Source organism: Cherax quadricarinatus, chromosome 26, assembly GCF_038502225.1.
Source record: "Cherax quadricarinatus isolate ZL_2023a chromosome 26, ASM3850222v1, whole genome shotgun sequence".
NCBI lineage: Eukaryota > Metazoa > Arthropoda > Malacostraca > Decapoda > Parastacidae > Cherax > Cherax quadricarinatus.
Window position 1 is genome coordinate 20525607 of NC_091317.1, and position 19871 is coordinate 20545477.

Genomic DNA, 19871 nt, shown 5'->3' on the forward strand with positions numbered 1-19871 from the left:
GTAATAATATGCCTCGATGGGAGACGGCCGACTTGTTAAAAAAAAAATATATATATATATGCTTCAGTGTAAACACGATCTACACATCCCCTACCCACTCTAAAGCCTCCTTGCTCATCCGCAATCCTACTCTCTGTCTTACCTCTAATTCTTTCAATAATAATCCTACCGTACACTTTTCCTGGTATACTCAGTAAACTTATTCCCCTCTTTCATACATTTATTAAACAAAAATTACCAACCACTCTAATACTACATCATTCCCTACTTTTAACATTTCTGTCATGATCCTGTCAGTTCCAGCTGCTTTACCCCCTTTCATTCTATGTAATGCCTCACGCACCTCCCCCACACTCACATCCTGCTCTTCTTCACTCCTACAAGATCGTATACCTCCCTGGCCAATGCGTGAAATTACCGCCTCCCTTTCTTCGTCGACATTTAAAAATTCCTAAAAATATTCCCGCCATCTCCCCATCTACTAACTCCCCTACTCAGTTTTTAACTGACAAATACATTCATTCCCTAGGCTTTCTTAACTTGTTTAATTCACTCCAAATTTTTTTTCATATTTTCATCAAAATTTCTTGACAGTGTCTCTCCCATTCTATCATCTGCTCTCCTTTTGCACTCCCTCACCACTCTCTTCTAGTTAAATACTTACAATTTTTGTCGACTAGTACACTAGAATTGGCCGAAAATAGGGCTCAAAGTGGGCAAAATCGCCGATGCGTAAACATCATCGAGACCACTAACCTCATGAGAGCATAATTCCATAAGTTTTCCATCAAATTTCATATTTTTGGTGTCATTATGATCAGGAAAAGATTCTCTATCTTTTCCTAAGAAAAATAATTTTTTTTTTGAAAAATTTTCGACCCTGAGGACAAGTTTAGGAGAGGGCCTCTCGACCCTTAAAGGGTTAAAGGAGGGGTTTGGGATATTGGCAGTTTGGAGGGATATGTTATATATGTATCTTTACATATGCTTCTAAACTGTTGTACCTGGGTGCCTCTGCAAAAACATTGATTATGTATGAGTGAGGTGAGTGTGTTGAATGATGATGAAAATATTTTCTTTTTGGAGATTTTTTTTCTTTTTGGGTCACCCTGCCTCGGTGGAAGACAGCCGACTTGTTGAAAAAAAAAAAATTAGTATCATGAACATATGAGTGGCCCAGGGGGACGCGTCTGGTATGGATGATTTCCGAGCGGAGGTACGAAACCCGGGGTAAAATTTCGCCCAAAAAATTGGTCGAAATCCAAATTGTATGATATCCGCACTGGACGAAATCCGGGGTTCCACTGTATATAGATCAATCACTAATATTCTATACCAACTGGAAAAAACAAATATTGCAATCGAATCTGTAAAGTGTTAAAAATGCTGCAAATATACACAAGGAATAAATAGTTTTCAGACTGCCATTATAATGGTAGGCCAGTAGAGGGTGAGCAGCTCCATCAATTGATGGAGTAAGTGAAGAAATGTGCTGGAGTAAATTTAATAATCACCTTTTCTGCAAGCCAATCTACTAAAAAACTATGTATTGCAAAGGTTGTCCAGGTAATGTATGCCTGAAATGTCCATTGTGTTACAAAGTCTAACAAGATTATTGGTAATACAAGAAGTAGGTAGGTATATGGACACAAATAACTGATAAGACATTTGCTGTAACTACATTTCACTCATCAGAAGTTTTGTCAAACTAATACAATGTATGGACATTCAGTATATAAAGGGAGTGTAGAAGGTGGGGCGTTCTTGAAGGCAGTAGTGGTGCCATCATCTGCAGCAGCCACTGATGCATGGTAAAATTATTTTAAGTGGTGATGGTAGAGCTAGAGAAATGTGTTGGAGTAAATTTAGGGATCTCTATGAGGCAGGGCCAGGAACTGAGAATTGACCCCTGCAACAACAAATAGACGAGTACAAATAAGTGAGCATGAACACACACACGAATAAAAAAAATAACCAGCATTGTGAAAAACATTCGTACTTGCGCTAGTCACAATAATATAGTAAATCTTCGATATAATGGACTTTTAAATTTATGGTTAAATTGTATTTTAAACTCCTTTATTTTCAAAGTTTATTGCACTATATCTGTAAAATGTATGTACAGTACTATATTAGGTATATAGTTAAGTACTTTAGTGTTTCCTTTTGCTATATTTTAACATTATTCTGATTTAACAGATACCCAGATCATCCCTTTATTAGTCTATTATATCAAGGGTTTACTATAATTACAAAACAATAAACAAATACATAAAGGTATTCGACTTGCCCTTGAAGCATGATTGTCATAAAGATCAAGTACAGATGTAAGCGAAGCCAAACTGGGCTGAGCACTTGGGTCGTGAGCAGACACTGGACGGAAAGATGGATGGAAGAAGAGCATCCATGCTCCAACATCTATTCCAGGCCCACATAAAAGGTCAGTTAAATTAGGACCTAAGGAGCCAATGGCACCAAGACAGGCACATAGCACCTGCAAAACAGAAACTTAATTATATTAATACAGTGGACCCCCACATAACGATTACCTCCGAATGCGACCAATTATGTAAGTGTATTTATGCAAGTGCATTTGTACGTGTATGTTTGGGGGTCTGAAATGGACTAATCTACTTCACAATATTTCTTATGGGAACAAATTCGGTCAGTACTGGCACCTGAACATACTTCTGGAGTGAAAAAATATCGTTAACCGGGGGTCCACTGTATGCTGTATATGTGAAGGAGGCTGCAGTTGGGAGCAGTAGAGATATCACATTCAAGGGCAATGTGAATTTTATGCAAACAATTCAGAGTGTGGAGATTAGGTGTGGGTTTATCAAAAGTATAATTCAGAGTTTTGGGTATTTAGAAAGGATGGAGCAGAATAGGAAGACAGAGAGGGTATATTAATCTGGGATTTAGTGGAGAAGTGGTTTTTATGATTTAATGTGCTGTTAGTGTGTGAGCAAGGTAACATTCACTAAGAGATTCAGGAAAAACTGGTAAGCCAGATTTGAGTCCTAGGAAAGGTTTAGGATGTTCCAATTTGGATAGTCATCTGAACTGTGATGTCAGCATACTTTGGGCAACACGGTGATTAAAGGAATGACAGTGAATGTTCTTCCTCTTATCTGGGTCACTACTTCAGTGGGAGGTAGAGGGTTATCTCAGTGAGAAATAACAAGTGTACTGAAATAATGTGAAGAACTAATCCCTTATCATAAAGACACAGGACTAGAAGAGAATTGTTTGGAAGCAACAATCATACAGACCTGCAACAGAATCATGGGCTATTTAATATTGTAAAGCCACTTAGTGAATTCCTCTTACATGGAAAAACCTAAAGCCCATGCCCATCACTCTTGATATTCCTTCAATGGGTTTCGAGTTTTTCTACTCCTTGGGCCAGATTCATAACAGATGACAACCCAAATTTAAATATATTTCTCTGCATTTCTATTCACTGTGCTTTTATTCAGTGTTCTGTCCTGTCACATTACTCTTTGTATTACTTGTTAAAACTACTCGGAGCAAAATGTCTTCTATAATAAAGGTTTCTTCTGCACTGTCTACCATACAAAGAACTAACCTGTAACATCTGATTGAGAACAGCAGTGGTATTGGCAGAAATATTAGCTGTAGTAGATGCAACAGAGGACTCTACAGCAGCAGGGGTGGACAGTGGTGCTGTACCTCCACTACTGCTCTTCTCCCCACTTAACTCCATCTGTACTACCTGCAAACCAAGTCACACAACTCACATTAATGTCAGATGGAAATCATTGTATTTACATTTAACTTTATTTTTTAGTTTCTATTTTCTTTAAGCATTATATAATATTTTATATAATTTTCTTCAATTCACCACCATGCCAAACTGGACTGATTGGTATTACTCAAAGGCCCAGACAACAACTGTGAAGAGAAAAAACTTGGAGTGAGATATACTACTACTACAATAACATCACCATGGTCATCCTCAAGCTCCACCACCATCTTCACTGCCATCCACGAGCATCACCAGTGATGCACGACCACCTCTTTCATCCATAATCAGCACGCAATGCAGCAGCAGCAGCACAGGTAACATTCCCAAGCACTGCCAGTCATGCAGTAGCAGCACCAGTATCATTCACAAGCAACATCAGTGCCATTCACAAGCAACATCAGAACCATTTACCAGCAGTACTTGTACATACCATGTAACAAGTACTATTAGTCATGCTACATTACCACTAGTGCCTTCCACAAACAACACCATCCACAAGCAACACCAGCAATGCAGCACTACCACCGCCTACACCAGTGCAATTTGCAAGTGCCACTAGTGATACAGCAACACCACCAAGATCCACATTCACCATCAGTGATACACCACCATTACCACCATCCACAAATGCCCCAGTGATGCAGCAACACCATTCACAATACCACCAATGATGAAAAACTACCATCATTCACAAGCAACAGAATTTTTTTTTTTCAATGAATCGACCATATCTCACTGAGATCACCTGTATAAATTACTAAATTTAAAAAGAAAAATGAAAGTTTTTCTTTTTAAATTTAGTAATTTATACAGGAGAAAAATTAATTACCTATTAAAATTTCAAGGAAAGTAAGTGTCAGATATGGAGACCTTGTGTCTTTTCTAATTAAAAAAGCAATGAAAACTCATATATGCCTACTTTCGTGTTTTCATGGAGAACAATACTTTGGAACCAACCAGGCGACACATGAAGCAGCAAGAACGGTTAAATTAAGAGTGAAACTGACAAGCTGTTACATAGGTCTGGTCACAGACCAGGACCCGGGGACATTGTGACCCCTTAAACCACCCTCAGGGTATGGTTCAGGAGAGGCACTGAAGAAATGGAGAAAATATTTTGAGGAACTGTGAAGTATTAAACCCATGTGGGTCATAAATAAGCCTTAATGCAGAATATGAAAATAATGGGATACTAACCCTTGGTGTGCAGAGCAAGTGTGTTGTCAAGTGAATGCAACGAGTAGTGGCTGCTGTCAACTGGGAGTGTGATGCTGGGTGCATAACAATCCAAAGTGAAGAATGTGGGGCTAGTGCTGTTACTAGGGCTGCTGTTGCTAAAGCAAGACCTGGCTGCCGATGAGGAGCTGCCAATGATCCACTTAATGCTGAAAGGTGAACAGCAGCCACATTCACCCCGCCTTCGACTCCTCCAACACCCTCACGCATAACACCCCACACCACTCCCCACACCACTTCACTAAGCAGACTAGTCTAGTAAAAGAAAAAACAAGGGTAAATAAAATATTTACATTTAATGTTCAAGTAGAAGAAAATAATGTATACTACACTGATAGCAACCTACTGATCACAATACTCTTCTGTATTTTACTATGTCAATGATGAACATCAGAATGCTTTTATGATAAACAGTAACTTACTAATATATGACAGGCATACAAAACTTTCTACTGCAAAACTGTTTTATTAGTTAGCTCACTTTTGAAGGTGGTATAACTAATGTTAGAGTTGATGAAAGAGTATGTGTGGAGAGTTCTTCTGAAAGCTGTGAAATGCGGGAGAGCGTGGCCAGTAGACGCAGTAATTCCCCTACTACTTCTTCCTCCCCATTCTAAAAAGATAAAATTAATATAAACTGAAAACAGATAACACACAAAAATACCTTATTCTTTAATTTGATTTAATATTGGTAATTTAGAAAGAAACAATGCTTGTTCTAGATAGAATATACCACAGTATAAATAAAGTTGTCCATTCAATAATGTAAGGCCAGTAAAACAGAACAGTGTTAAGATATTATGAAACCACAATGATTGAATAATATTTGGCCAGTAGAATGGAGCAGTGTTATGATATAAATTAAATAACAAAAACTCACTTAGTGCAAGAAAAAATATAAGCTTTTTCAACACACCAACTTTCTCCCACCGAGGTAGGGTGACCCGAAAAAGAAGAAATTCTCTCACCATCACTCACTATCACTGTCTTGACAGAGGCATGACAACATTATAGCTCAGTTGCCCCTCCAAACTGCAATATCCCCCACCCCTTCTTCAGAGTGCAAGTACTGTATCTCCCACCTCCAGGAGTTACTGTACCTCATGTAGTTTTGTTTTGAAAAATTCTTCACTCACTCCAGCTTTATATGCCTTCTTTATTAAACTACTTTTATTCCTTCTCAATGATTAAATCATATCAATAGCTCAGCTTTCACTATGAGGCATCAGGTCCCTCATTTTATGCTGTAGATGCATTCCAGGTCTGAGAAAAAATTAATTCTGCATATGACTCTTCAAAACTCTGTAAACTGCACTGGTTGAATACTGCAAGTGTATAACACATATACAGAATTACCATCAGAAGCAGGACATTATACATTAACAAATTCACACAAAGCAAATCTGCATAAAATGAGGGGAACCCTACCTCTCACACCAAATATAAATCATAGTGTGAACAAAAAATACTAGATTATTATTTTCACAAAGAATCTGTAATTCCAAGATCATTGAGTACTGTGAGAAGTATATATAATGAACGTACCTTCATATAGATTTCAGCAGCATGGAGGAGCGAGGGCACTACTGGGCAGTAAGCTAGGTGCTGTTGGGCAGTCTCATCCTGGCAGCGTAAGAGACACTGGTGTAAGAGAGCTGTAGCAAGGCTTAATGTGGCTGCAGAAGTACAACTGTGTAACTTCGACCCTGCCAGTCTACCATGTTGCTGCACCAAACCCACCACAGGATTCAACAAAGGTAAAACTTGACCTGGAAAATAATAATAACTAGAGCAATATATGAATGTTTCCTTCTTTGGGTCAACCTGCCTTAGTGGAAGATGACCATTAAGTTAAAGAAAAAGTAATACGAGTACCCAGCAGGCTTGTGTGAGCATATTAGATAGGAATGTGTGGAGACAAGTGGCTTTTAATGAACATGCTGTTAGTGTGTTAGCAAGGTAACTTTTATGAAGTGATTCAGGGAAACCTGGAGAAGGGAAGGGCAGTGCCTGCACTCTAAAGGAGGGATGGGGATGTTGCAGTCAGAGGGGCACTCTGATTGTGATGTTAACACTTCTAGAAAGACTGCAATTGAGTGTATGTTGGTGAATGTGATTTCTTCTTTGGGTCACCCTGTCTTGGTGGGAGATGGCCATTGTATAACAATAAGAATAATAATAATAATAACAATAATAATGAGCAAGGGGCTAGTAACCTCTTCTCCTGTATATATTACTAAATGTAAAAGGAGAAACTTGTGTTTTTCCTTTTGGGTCACCCTGCCCTGGTGGGATACGGCTGGTTTGTCAAGAAAAAAAATAATAACAATAAAAATTCATAAAACATCATGGCGAAGTGGGACTGAATTCTTCCTCTGTAAGCCATACATGTCATAAGAGGCAACTAAAATACCGAGAGCAAGGAGCTAGTAACCCCTTCTGCATACATTACTAAATTTTAAAAAAGAAACTTTCGGTTTTCTTTTTAGGTCACCCTGCCGTTGTGGGATACAGCTGGTTTGTTGAAAAAAAAATTAATAAATATATACTATTTACAGTAAGGCCCCGCTTTATGATGTTCTGCTAATACAGACATTTCAAATTACGACCAAAACTCGCTACAGCTACCCCTCTTTCTAATATGGTCACCGCACCTCACCTGGTTTGTTTATATTCTCAGTGAGCATGACTCTCCATTATGTTTGGAAACTTTCCAAAATTTCAAGTGTTTTAACCCTTTCAGGGTCCGTCCCGTAGATCTACGGCTTTACGTTCAGGGTCCAAACCGTAGATCTACGCCATGAGCTCAGCTCACTCTGATAACTGTGAGTGGTACATTTGGGCCTAGATATGAGAGAATACATCTATGTGGTATGTGTGCACCACATAAAACAGATCCTGCAGCACACTGTGTATAATGAGAGAAAAAAAATGAAATCATGATTTTTCGATTAAAAGAGCAACTTTGCAGTGTTTTTTCGTATGTTTTTTATAGTTGTATTTGCGATTTCTTGGTCTCATTTGATAGAATGGAAGACATATTACAGAAATAGAGATGATTTTGATTGGTTTTAGCAATGGAAATGGCTTGAAACTGAGCTCAAAGTAGCAGAAATGTTAAATTTTTGCCGATATTCAAGAGTAAACAAACGACCTCACACGTCTAATACACGTCAGCTGGTGGGTCTAATATACATTCACAAATATGGTGATGATATTTATACAATTATTACAGTATTGCATAACAGTAAATCTTCTATTTTTTGGTGTGAATAAAAATTCATTATGTGAATAAAAAATCAAAATGGAATTTATTTGTAAAGCCTCAAAACATAACTAATGAACAGAGGAAATGTTAGTTTAGTGCCAGGAATGCCTACATTGTTCATTCTAGACCCTATTTTGAAATTGGAATATTTTGAACTTTGTGTTAAATTGGCCAAATTAACAATTTCCGATCACTTTATTTTGTAGTTGAAACAGTTGACTTGGCGATTTCTTGTGCTCAATCGATAGAATAGAAGTAATACTAGTGAAATAGCTAAGAATTTGGTTGATTGGAATAATGTAATTGGCCTAAAATGGGAGTCAAAGTCGGCAAAATCGCCGATTCGTAAATATCGCTGACACATCAAAATTCGTGAGAGCATAATTTCGTCAATTTTCCACCAAATTTCGTACTTTTTGTTTTATTACCTTCACAAAAAGATTCTCTATGATTTCATAAGAAAAAATAAAAATTTTTTTTTTTTTGAAAATTCTTGGACACTGGTGCGTGACTCCAGATTTGGGCCTTGGACCCTGAAAGGGTTAAAGTTATCTCATATTTTATATATACATGTACTCTGATAATTATACTTATGTGTAACTGTACCTAAATAAACTTACACACTGTGCTGGTGTGCAGGTACACATTAACCCTTTGACTGTTTCAGGCCCCTCTCTGAAACTGTCATTCTATGTCGCCAAATATTCAAAAAAAAAAAATTATTTTTTCTTATGAAAATGTTAAGATTATTTTTCTGAGTGTTTTAGTCCCAAAAAATTTTTTTTGCCATCGGTACTTACCGAGATATAGAGCCGTGAAGTTTGCAGAAAATGAGCCGCGTATGGCAACAGCGGCGACTGCCGCTCACCCGGTAAACTTTAGTTTACTTGTATTTGAAGGTTTGTTGTTTTTTTCACTATTTTATTTTTTCACATAACTTATGTGGCCTATGAGACCAAAGTAAGGTGCAATGTATATATATACACTCGTTGTATACAACACAATAAGCACACAAACATAATTATCAATATATTGTTTACAAAACTTGTTTACAAAAACAAACAAACAAACAAACAAACAAACAATTCTTCTTCTTCTTCTTCTTCTTCTTCTTCTTCTTCTTCTTCTTCTTCTCCTCCTCCTTCTTCTCCTCCTTCTTCTCCTCCTTCTTCTCCTCCTTCTTCTCCTCCTTCTTCTCCTCCTTCTTCTCCTCCTTCTTCTCCTCCTTCTTCTCCTCCTCCTTCTCCTCCTTCTTCTCCTCCTTCTTCTCCTCCTCCTTCTTCTCCTCCTCCTTCTTCTCCTCCTTCTTCTCCTCCTTCTTCTCCTCCTTCTTCTCCTCCTTCTTCTCCTCCTTCTTCTCCTCCTCCTTCTCCTCCTTCTTCTCCTCCTTCTTCTCCTCCTTCTTCTCCTCCTTCTTCTCCTCCTTCTTCTCCTCCTTCTTCTCCTCCTTCTTCTCCTCCTTCTTCTCCTCCTTCTTCTCCTCCTTCTTCTCCTCCTCCTTCTCCTCCTTCTTCTCCTTCTTCTCCTCCTTCTTCTCCTCCTTCTTCTCCTCCTTCTTCTCCTCCTTCTTCTCCTTCTTCTTCTCCTTCTTCTTCTCCTCCTTCTTCTCCTTCTTCTTCTCCTTCTTCTCCTTCTTCTTCTCCTTCTTCTTCTCCTTCTTCTTCTCCTTCTTCTCCTCCTTCCTCTCCTCCTCCTTCTCCTCCTTCTTCTCCTCCTTCTTCTCCTCCTTCTTCTTCTCCTCCTTCTTCTTCTCCTCCTTCTTCTTCTCCTCCTCCTTCTCCTCCTCCTTCTCCTCCTCCTTCTCCTCCTCCTTCTCCTCCTTCTCCTCCTTCTCCTCCTTCTCCTACTTCTCCTCCTCCTCCTCCTCCTTCTCCTCCTTCTCCTCCTCCTCCTCCTTGTGTGCGAGTGTGTGGCTTATAATTGTTTTGAGTCAGAAGTCGGCAGCTGTCAAAGTGACATATTGTCTCATTAGTCACTACCCCTACCCCTGTCAAAACAATGGGGTCGGATGCTGCTTCCCCTCCTCCATTCTATCTAATTATCTTTCTCCCTCATTCTATATCTTTCAATCTGTCTCTCTTTCTGTCTGCCTATCTCTGTCTCACAGGTACACATAAATACAAGTATACATAGTGTAAATTACCTAGGATAACCCAAGAAATCCAGACAAAGTGCTATACTCTGCTTGAAGATGTGAGTAAACGTGATGACACAGTCTTGTGGCTCTCTCTGAGACAGAGAGCTAGATGGACAGACAGGGAGCTTGACAGACAGACAAATAGACAGACAGAAATGTTTGTGTACCAGCAAAAACAAAGGGAGGCGATGGTCATGTAATATTACCCTCCTTTACGCTCATCAAAGTCAGCTCTTATCAGATGTTATCTCCCCTTATCTTGTCACTGTCATGGGGTGGACTTTTTTTTTTCTTGCTTCAAGGGAACAATATTATTACATCTTCTTCTTCCTCCTCCTCCTCCTCTTCTCCTCCTCCTCCTCCTCCTCCTCCTCTTCCTTCCCTCCTCCTCCTCCTCCTCCTCCTCTTCCTCCCCTCCTCCCCCTCCTCCTCTTCCATTGCTTTTGGTCTCAAACTCCTCCAAATCATGAAATTGATCTTCACTGACACTTCCATCTGTGTTAGAGCATCACTTGGGAAGAGAAGAGTCCCAGATTTGCTGGGGAATCACATATTTCTTACCACTAGACATGCTGAAAAATGACAACTGAAATGGCATTCCCACAATGCACCACTGGCTCCCCGATTTTTTTTATATGGTGCACACTGACCATGGAGACCCATTCTCTCACATGTGGGCCTAGCAGCTTTCTCCTGCTTGATTTGAAGCTGCTAGAATTTATGCGTATAAATACGTCAGAAACATTGGCTCGTAAGACGTATTTATACGTCGGAAACAGTCAAAGGGTTAAAATCACTAAGAGCATTTTATTAGTCTTGAGGATGCCATATTAACCCTTTGACTGTTGCAGGCCCCTTTCTGAAATTGCCATTCTATGTCACAAAATATTAAAAAAAAAAAAAAAAAATTAGTTTTTCTTATGAAAATGTTAAGATTATTTTTCTGAGTGTTTTAGTCCCAAAAAATTTTTTTTTTGCCATCAGTACTTACCAAGATATAGAGGTGTAAAGTTTGCAGAAAATGAGCCGCGTATGGCAACAGTGGTGACTGCCGCTCACCCAGTAAACTTTGGTTTACTTGTATTTGAAGGTTTGTTTTTTTTTTCACATAACCTATGTGGCCTGTGAGACCAAAGTAAGGTACAATGTACATATATACACTCATTGTATACAACACAATAAGCACACAAACATAATTATCAATATATTGTTTACAAAACTTGTTTACAAAATAAACAATACAAAAAATTGTTTATTACTATTGTTCTATAATATATATACCACTGTACAGTCACCGAACATATTCCTAGAAGTTGTGCAGCTTGTGGAACTCTTTGAAACATGGTGTCATACACAATGGTGTTTTACACTCTCACACATAAAACCAGTGTGTGTGCATTTTTGTGGACTTTTTTTTTCATGTGCAACGACAAAACGCCTTGTCTGAGCAGTTTTCTTCAAAGTATTAGCAGGCAGTTGTGTTATGTAGTTATCCTAGGTAAATGGTCGTGTCATCATTCCTTCCTTCCTGCATTCCTTTCCTACCTTCCTTCCTACATTCTTTCGTCTTTCCTTACTGTTTTCCTTCCTTTCATCTCGTCCTTCCTTCATTCCTGCCTTCCATTCTTCCTTCCTTCTGGTTTCTATAATATATATACACATATATAGTCACTGGATACTTTCATATAACTGCTATTATCTTCATTCATCAAGCTTGTCTTGTGTGGGAGTGTGTGGCTTATAATTGTTTTGAGTCAGGAGTTGGCAGCTGTCAAAATGACATATTATCTCATTACTTACTCCCCCTACCACCTGTCAAAACAATGGGGTTGGATGCTGCTTCCCCTCCATTCTATCTAATTATCTTTCTCCCTCATTTTGTCTCTTTCAATCTGTCTCTCTCTTTCTGTCTGTCTATCTCTGTCTCACAGGTACACATAAATACAAGTATACATAATGTAAATTATCTAGGATAACCCAAAAAATCCAGACAAAGTGCTATACTCTGCTTGAAGATGTGAGTAAACGTGATGATGACACAGTTTTGTGGCTCTCTCTGAGACAGAGCTAGAAGGATAGACAGGGAGGTTGGCAGACAAATAGACAGACAGAAATGTTTATGTACCAGCAAAAACAAAGGGAGGGCGATGGTCATCTAATCTTTTCTTATCAGCTGCACCCTCCCCCACCCTCGTTTATGTTCATCAAACGTCAGCTCTTATCAGATGTTATCTCCCCTTATCTCCTCGCTGTCATGGGGTGGAATTTTTTTTTTTTCTTGCTTCAAGGGAACAATATTATTACATGTTCTTCTTCTTCTTCTTCTTCTTCCTCTTCTTCCTCCTCCTCCTCTTCTCCTCCTCCTCTTCTCCTCCTCTTCTCCTCCTCCTCTTCCTCTTCCTATTCCTCTTCCTCTTCCTCCTTGTCCTCTTCCTCTTCCTGCTCCTCCTCTTCCTCTTCCTCCTCTTCCTCCTCCTCTTCTTCCTCCTCCTCCTCCTCCATTGCTTTTGGTCTCAAACTCCTGGAAATCATGAAATTGATCTTCACTGACACTTCCATCTGTGTCAGAGCATCACTTGGGAAGAGAAGAGTCCCAGATTTGCTGGAGAGTCGCATAGTATTTCTTACCGCTAAGCATGCTGAAAAAGGAAGAGTGAAATGGCATTCCCACAATGCACCACTGGCTCCCCGATTTTTCTTATATGGTGCACACTGACCATGGAGACCCATTCTCTCACATGTGGGCCTACCAGTTTTCTCCTGCTTGATTTGAAGCTGCTAGAATTTATGCGTATAAATACGTCAGAAACAGTGGCGTGTAAGACGTGTATATATATGGCGTAAACAGTCAAAGGGTTAATAATGATAATAATACACAATAATAATCACTCTGAGGCACATAAAATGTCGTATACAGCCTCTCCTCACTTAGTGATGTACATGTTTACTGATGCCTTGGATTTACAAAGGGCTCTCTGACCAGTATTCATACCTAAATAATGTATATTAGAGATGATTTCCTCTATTCTGTTTATTTCAATATACAGTACACTACTGTATAAACATTTAAAAATATACCAGAAATGTTATAAATGGTGCAAAGGTGACGTTAAAACTATCAAAGATGGTTGACACAAACTCACTACCATTATAGTATGCTCCTCATTTAGCAACGAATTTGTTTAACGATGTGGTCTTAGGAACGGAACTCTGTCGTTAAGTGAGGAGAGGCTGTATTATGTTAGTATAAACATTTTCATTATTCCATCTATGATATATTTTTAAATTATATAATAAACATGCTACATAACATATAAATATGATAAATACACCCCACAGTGGAATATAAATATGAGATGTTAGGTGTAAGTGAACATGAATCAATCATAACCAGACACATTCATCTGTTTGTTTACATCCTCCGTGTCTCTCTCCTCTCTCGTTTACTCATTCTCTCTCTCTTGTTAACTCATTTTACTTCGTTTACTCATCTCTCACCCTACATTAACCCTTAAACTGTCCAAACTTAGATCTACGTTGATGTGCATAGTGCTCCGAACGTAGATCTACGTTTTTTTTACATGCTTTCAAATGGAGAAAATAAAGGTTGGAGCGCTACACACATCAATGTAGATCTACGTTTGAACAGTTTAAGGGTTAAGACTACAAATATTTTAAGGTAATTAATGAATGTTCTCCATGGGGAAGTGGAACAGAATTCTGCCTCCGTAAGCCATGCGTGTCGTAAGAGGCGACTAAAATGCCGGAAGCAAGGGACTAGTAACCCCTTCTCCTGTATACATTACTAAATGTAAAAGGAGAAACTTTCGTTTTTCCTTTTGGGCCACCCCACCTCGGTGGGATACGGCCGGTGTGTTGAAAGAAAGAAGAATTAATGAATGTACTGTACATGTATTTTACCACTCTAGGGTGCTTTAAATGTACCATAGTATATTACGTGTGGGTGAGGTGGGGTGGCCTGGCCAGGCTGACTATCATACTTCCCACACCTGAATTCATACAAATAAATACTACTCGCCTCTCATTTTACATTAAGACTACAAATATTTTAAGGTAAGTAATGGGTGTACCATGTGTGTATTTTACTTTTTATTATAGGGAGGGGTGTTAATGTTGCAGTTTAAAAACTGTAGTGTAAAGCACCCTTCTGGCAAGACAGTGATGGAGTGAATGATGGTGAAAGTTTTTCTTTTTCGGGCCACCCTGCCTTGGTGGGAATCGGCCAGTGTGATAATAAAAAATACCTAGTTCTATTGCTAACTTAATACAGTAAGGTCCCGCTTTACGGCGTTTTGCCTTACGGCGATGTCAAATTATGACCAAAATTTGCTATACGGCAAGCGGTCTTTCAAATACGGCGCCCCCCACCCGCTTTGTTTACATTTTCCGTGACCACATCTATTCTCAGGAAACTTTCCAAAATTTCAAGTGTTTTAAAGTTACTGCATATTTTATATATACTCTGATAATTATACTTATGTGTACCTGTACCTAAATATACTTACACACTGTGCTGGTGTGCTGGTGTGCAGGTACACATTAAAATCACTAAGTCTCTCTCTACTCATGATGCCAATACTATGTAATAATAATCACTCTTGGGCACACTAAATGTCTTATTTTACATCAATATAGGCATTTTCATTAATCCATCTATGATATTTTCCTCAAAATTATATATAAAACCCATTACATAGCATATAAACATGATACATACACTCGCAGAATAAAAATTTATGTAAATAAGAGATTTGTTTACAAAGCAGCTGTGTAGGTAGTGTCGGAAGAATTACATTTTCTCTAGTCAAACTGGGGGATAACTGTAGAAAAATATTCTTTTCGTATGCCTTTACTCTATATATAGCAATTCACGACCCTTGTGGGTTTAGTGTTTTTTATAATAAATAATAATAATAATAATATTATTATTATTATTATTATTATTATTATTATCTTCATTCACTCTATAAATGGTGTGTTGCTGTTTGTTTATTCTGAACTAACTTGTACAACTTGTACACAATGTAAGAGTATTTGTATTGTGAGGTAATTATTATTATAATAAAAAAATACTGAGGCAAATGTTTTACAAACTCTTACAAATGGACGTGAATGAACTAAAAGTAGACACATATTAATACGCATTTATTTCGCCTGACCAAGTGATCATCCACTACCTGTTCAGTTTGTGTTCTTACACTGTCTCAACTCTGTATCTCGTTCTCTCTCTCGTTTACTCTTTCGTTAACTAGTTGGCTCTCATTGATGATGGCGTCTAAGGTTAGCTGTAATAAAAAGAGAAGTCGTAAGCCTCTTGCTTTAAGTGCCAAGTTAGAGGATGATGGTGTACCATTCTGATTTTATTCAATAAACACTCTGCCACTCACCTCTCACACATTAATATTAATATTTTAAGGTAAGTAATAAGTGTACTCTGTGTGTATCTTACCTTTTATTGTGTTTTTAATGCCCATTTCTATTGCTAACTCAATATAAGTTAGTGTAAACTTGTTGTCTGGCATTTATTGCATATTTTATGTGTGCTCTGATAATAATACTTGTGGAGCTGTGTGGTAGACGGGTGGAGGGACAACATTACGTTTTCTCTGTTCAGTCATCAGAGAAAACGTGTATGAATCTGCGTTTGGCCCAGCCACTCCCTCACTCCGCTTTTATTTACAATTTTCGGCATGAATTATTCATTACTTCTACCTTCGTTTATGATGGCATCTAAAGGTAGTTGTTAGAAATGATTAAATTCAGTGAACAAGGCATGTCTATGTTAATAATATGGCTCTGGGCCACAGTGTAGGTAGCCGGTAGGTGTAGCCCAGGTGGGCTACACCTACCAGTTACCTACACTGACTTCCTACAAATAAATACTACTCACCTCTCTTCCTATATTAAGACTACACATATTTTAAGGTAAATAATAAGTGTACTGTATGTGTATTTTACCTCTCTGGGATGTTTTAAATATTGTATATTAAGTATGAGACAGGGAGCCAGGGCTACCTATACCTGCGCTACCTGCACCTGACTTCCTACAAATAAGTACTACTCACCTCTCTCCCTACATTAAGATTACAAATACTTTAAGATAAGCAATAAATTTACTGTGTTTTTAATGCCTAGTTCTATTACTAACTTAATATAATTTAGTGTAAACTTGATGTCTGGCATTTATATGCATTTATAAATGGAAAAAAATGGCGTTCTGCCTTCCGGCAATGTCTGCTTTCCGGCGACAGCCTGGAACCTAACCCGCCATATAAGTGGGGGCCCTACTGTATGTGTTAGTGTAAACTTGTTATCTGGCATTTATATGCATTTATAAGAGGAAAGAAACAGCGTTCCACTTTCCGGTGGTAGCCTGGAACCTAACCTGCCATATAAGTGGGGCACTACTGTATTTTTTTTTTTTTTTTTCAACAAGTCGGCCGTCTCCCACCGAGGCAGGGTGACCCAAAAAAGAAAGAAAATCCCCAAAAAGAAAATACTTTCATCATCATTCAACACTTTCACCATACTCACACATTATCACTGCTTTTGCAGAGGTGCTCAGAATACAACAGTTTAGAAGCATATACGTATAAAGATACACAACATACCCCTCCAAACTGCCAATATCCCAAACCACTCCTTTAAAGTGCAGGCATTGTACTTCCCATTTCCAGGACTCAAGTCCGACTATATGAAAATAACCGGTTTCCCTGAATCCCTTTACTAAATATTACCCTGCTCACACTCCAACAGATCGTCAGGTTCCAAGTATCATTCGTCTCCATTCACTCCTATCTAACACGCTCATGCACGCTTGCTGGAAGTCCAAGCCCCTCGCCCACAAAACCTCCTTTACCCCCCCTTTCCAACCCTTTCGAGGACGACCCCTACCCCTCCTTCCTTCCTCTATAGATTTATATGCTTTCCATGTCATTCTACTTTGATCCATTCTCTCTAAATGACCAAACCACCTCAACAACCCCTCTTCTGCCCTCTGACTAATGCTTTTATTAACTCCACACCTCCTAATTTCCACACTCCGAATTTTCTGCATAATATTTACACCACACATTGCCCTTAGACAGGACATCTCCACTGCCTCCAACCGTCTCCTCGCTGCTGCATTTACCACCCAAGCTTCACATCCATATAAGAGTGTTGGTACTACTACTATACCTTCATACATTCCCTTCTTTGCCTCCATAGATAACGTTTTTTTGACTCCACATATACCTCAACGCACCACTCACCTTTTTTCCCTCATCAATTCTATGATTAACCTCATCCTTCATAAATCCATCCGCTGACACTTCAACTCCCAAGTATCTGAAAACATTCACTTCTTCCATACTCCTCCTCCCCAATTTGATATCCAATTTTTCTTTATCTAAATCATTTGATACCCTCATCACCTTACTCTTTTCTATGTTCACTTTCAACTTTCTACCTTTACACACATTCTCAAACTCATCTACTAACCTTTGCAATTTTTTCTTTAGAATCTCCCATAAGCACAGTATCATCAGCAAAAAGTAACTGTGTCAATTCCCATTTTGAATTTGATTCCCCATAATTTAATCCCACCCCTCTACCGAACACCCTAGCATTTACTTCTTTTACAACCCCATCTATAAATATATTAAACAACCATGGTGACATTACACATCCCTGTCTAAGACCTACTTTTACCGGGAAGTATTCTCCCTCTCTTCTACACACCCTAACCTGAGCCTCACTATCCTCATAAAAGCTCTTTACAGCATTTAGTAATTTACCACCTATTCCATATACTTGCAACATCTGCCACATTGCTCCTCTATCCACTCTATCATATGCCTTTTCTAAATCCATAAATGCAATAAAAACTTCCCTACCTTTATCTAAATACTGTTCACATATATGCTTCAATGTAAACACTTGAGCTACACATCCCCTACCCACTCTGAAGCCTCCCTGCTCATCTGCAATCCTACATTCTGTCTTACCTCTAATTCTTTCAATTATAACCCTACCGTATACTTTTCCTGGTATACTCAGTAAACTTATTCCTCTATAATTTTTACAATCTCTTTTGTCCCCTTTCCCTTTATATAAAGGGACTATACATGCTCTCTGCCAATCCCTAGGTACCTTCCCCTCTTTCATACATTTATTAAACAAAAGTACCAACCACTCCAACACTATATCCCCCCCTGCTTTTAACATTTCTGTCATGATCCCATCAGTTCCAGCTGCTTTACCCCCTTTCATTCTATGTAATGCCTCACGTACCTCCACCACACTTACATTCTGCTCTTCTTCACTCCTAAAAGATGGTATACCTCCCTGGCCAGTGCATGAAATTACCGCCTCCCTTTCTTCCTCAACATTTAAAAGTTCCTCAAAATATTCTCGCCATCTACCTAATACCTCCCTCTCCCCATCTACTAACTCCCCTACTCTGTATATAAAAGCAAAATTAACTGTTTCCTTCCAAGTTAAGGTGATCCAAAGGTGGACACACATTCACCATGTGGTGTGCATCGAGTATGTTACACTGTATTCGACGTTTATCATGCAACTATGGACATGCCCTCTCAACCAGTACACTGGCAATTCAGAGTATAACAGTTCTGGGGCCCTACTGCTGCATTTATTGTCCAGTTTAACCCACCAATCAGGTGAAAGCACAATTCCCCAGCTAAGGTGACATTATACATGTCTGCCTGGCTGAGAGGGCAGACTTTCTCCAACTCTAATCAAAACCACTCGCTGCCTTGAGTGGTTCTTGGTTGTCTCATTATTATACTGCTAACTTAAGATATCAACTTTGTAAATATTGTAAATCAATGATGAAGGAATACATGGGTAAAGAAATATACCCCTGCTGTTTGCCTTGCCCCTGTCTTGCCAGGTTGATCACTATATCTCTGACTCTGTTTACAACCAGGTGCTATAGGCCTTGAATTGCAACCTGTGTTCATACTACACCACTTACTCTGGCTGTCTTTTAGAAGTGTACTGTCATCACAATTTTAATACCCTCCATATCTTTACATCCCCACCCCTATACCAATATTTTGATTGGAGAGATGTACTTTTGTATAAGAACCCACAGGGAGGACCTCACACATAAATCTTAAACAATATTTTTTTCAACAAACCAGCCATATCCCACCAAGGCAGGGTGACCGGGGTTACTAGCCCCTTGCTCCCAGCATTTTAGTTGCCCCTTACGACACGCATGGCTTATGGAGGAAGAATTCTGCTCCACTTCCCAATGGCGAATTAAACAAGTTTTTTTTTTTTTTTTTTTTTTCAACAAGTCGGCCGTCTCCCACCGAGGCAGGGTGACCCAAAAAAGAAAGAAAATCCCCAAAAAGAAAATACTTTCATCATCATTCAACACTTTCACCACACTCGCACATTATCACTGCTTTTGCAGAGGTGCTCAG

At 38.8% G+C, this 19871-nt stretch overlaps 1 protein-coding gene across 1 annotated transcript in view; it reads right to left on the reverse strand.

The window, feature by feature from the left end:
* The window catches only part of Nup188 (nuclear pore complex protein Nup188), an 87346-nt gene that overhangs the window by 4605 nt on the left and 62870 nt on the right, over positions 1 to 19871 (reverse strand). The window contains exons 22-26 of the mRNA XM_070088868.1: positions 6554 to 6777; positions 5490 to 5621; positions 4970 to 5263; positions 3593 to 3739; positions 2291 to 2494 (exon numbers count right to left, since the gene is read on the reverse strand). Coding sequence (XP_069944969.1) covers positions 2291 to 2494; positions 3593 to 3739; positions 4970 to 5263; positions 5490 to 5621; positions 6554 to 6777 — 1001 coding nt within the window. The remainder of the gene's footprint in view (positions 1 to 2290; positions 2495 to 3592; positions 3740 to 4969; positions 5264 to 5489; positions 5622 to 6553; positions 6778 to 19871) is intronic.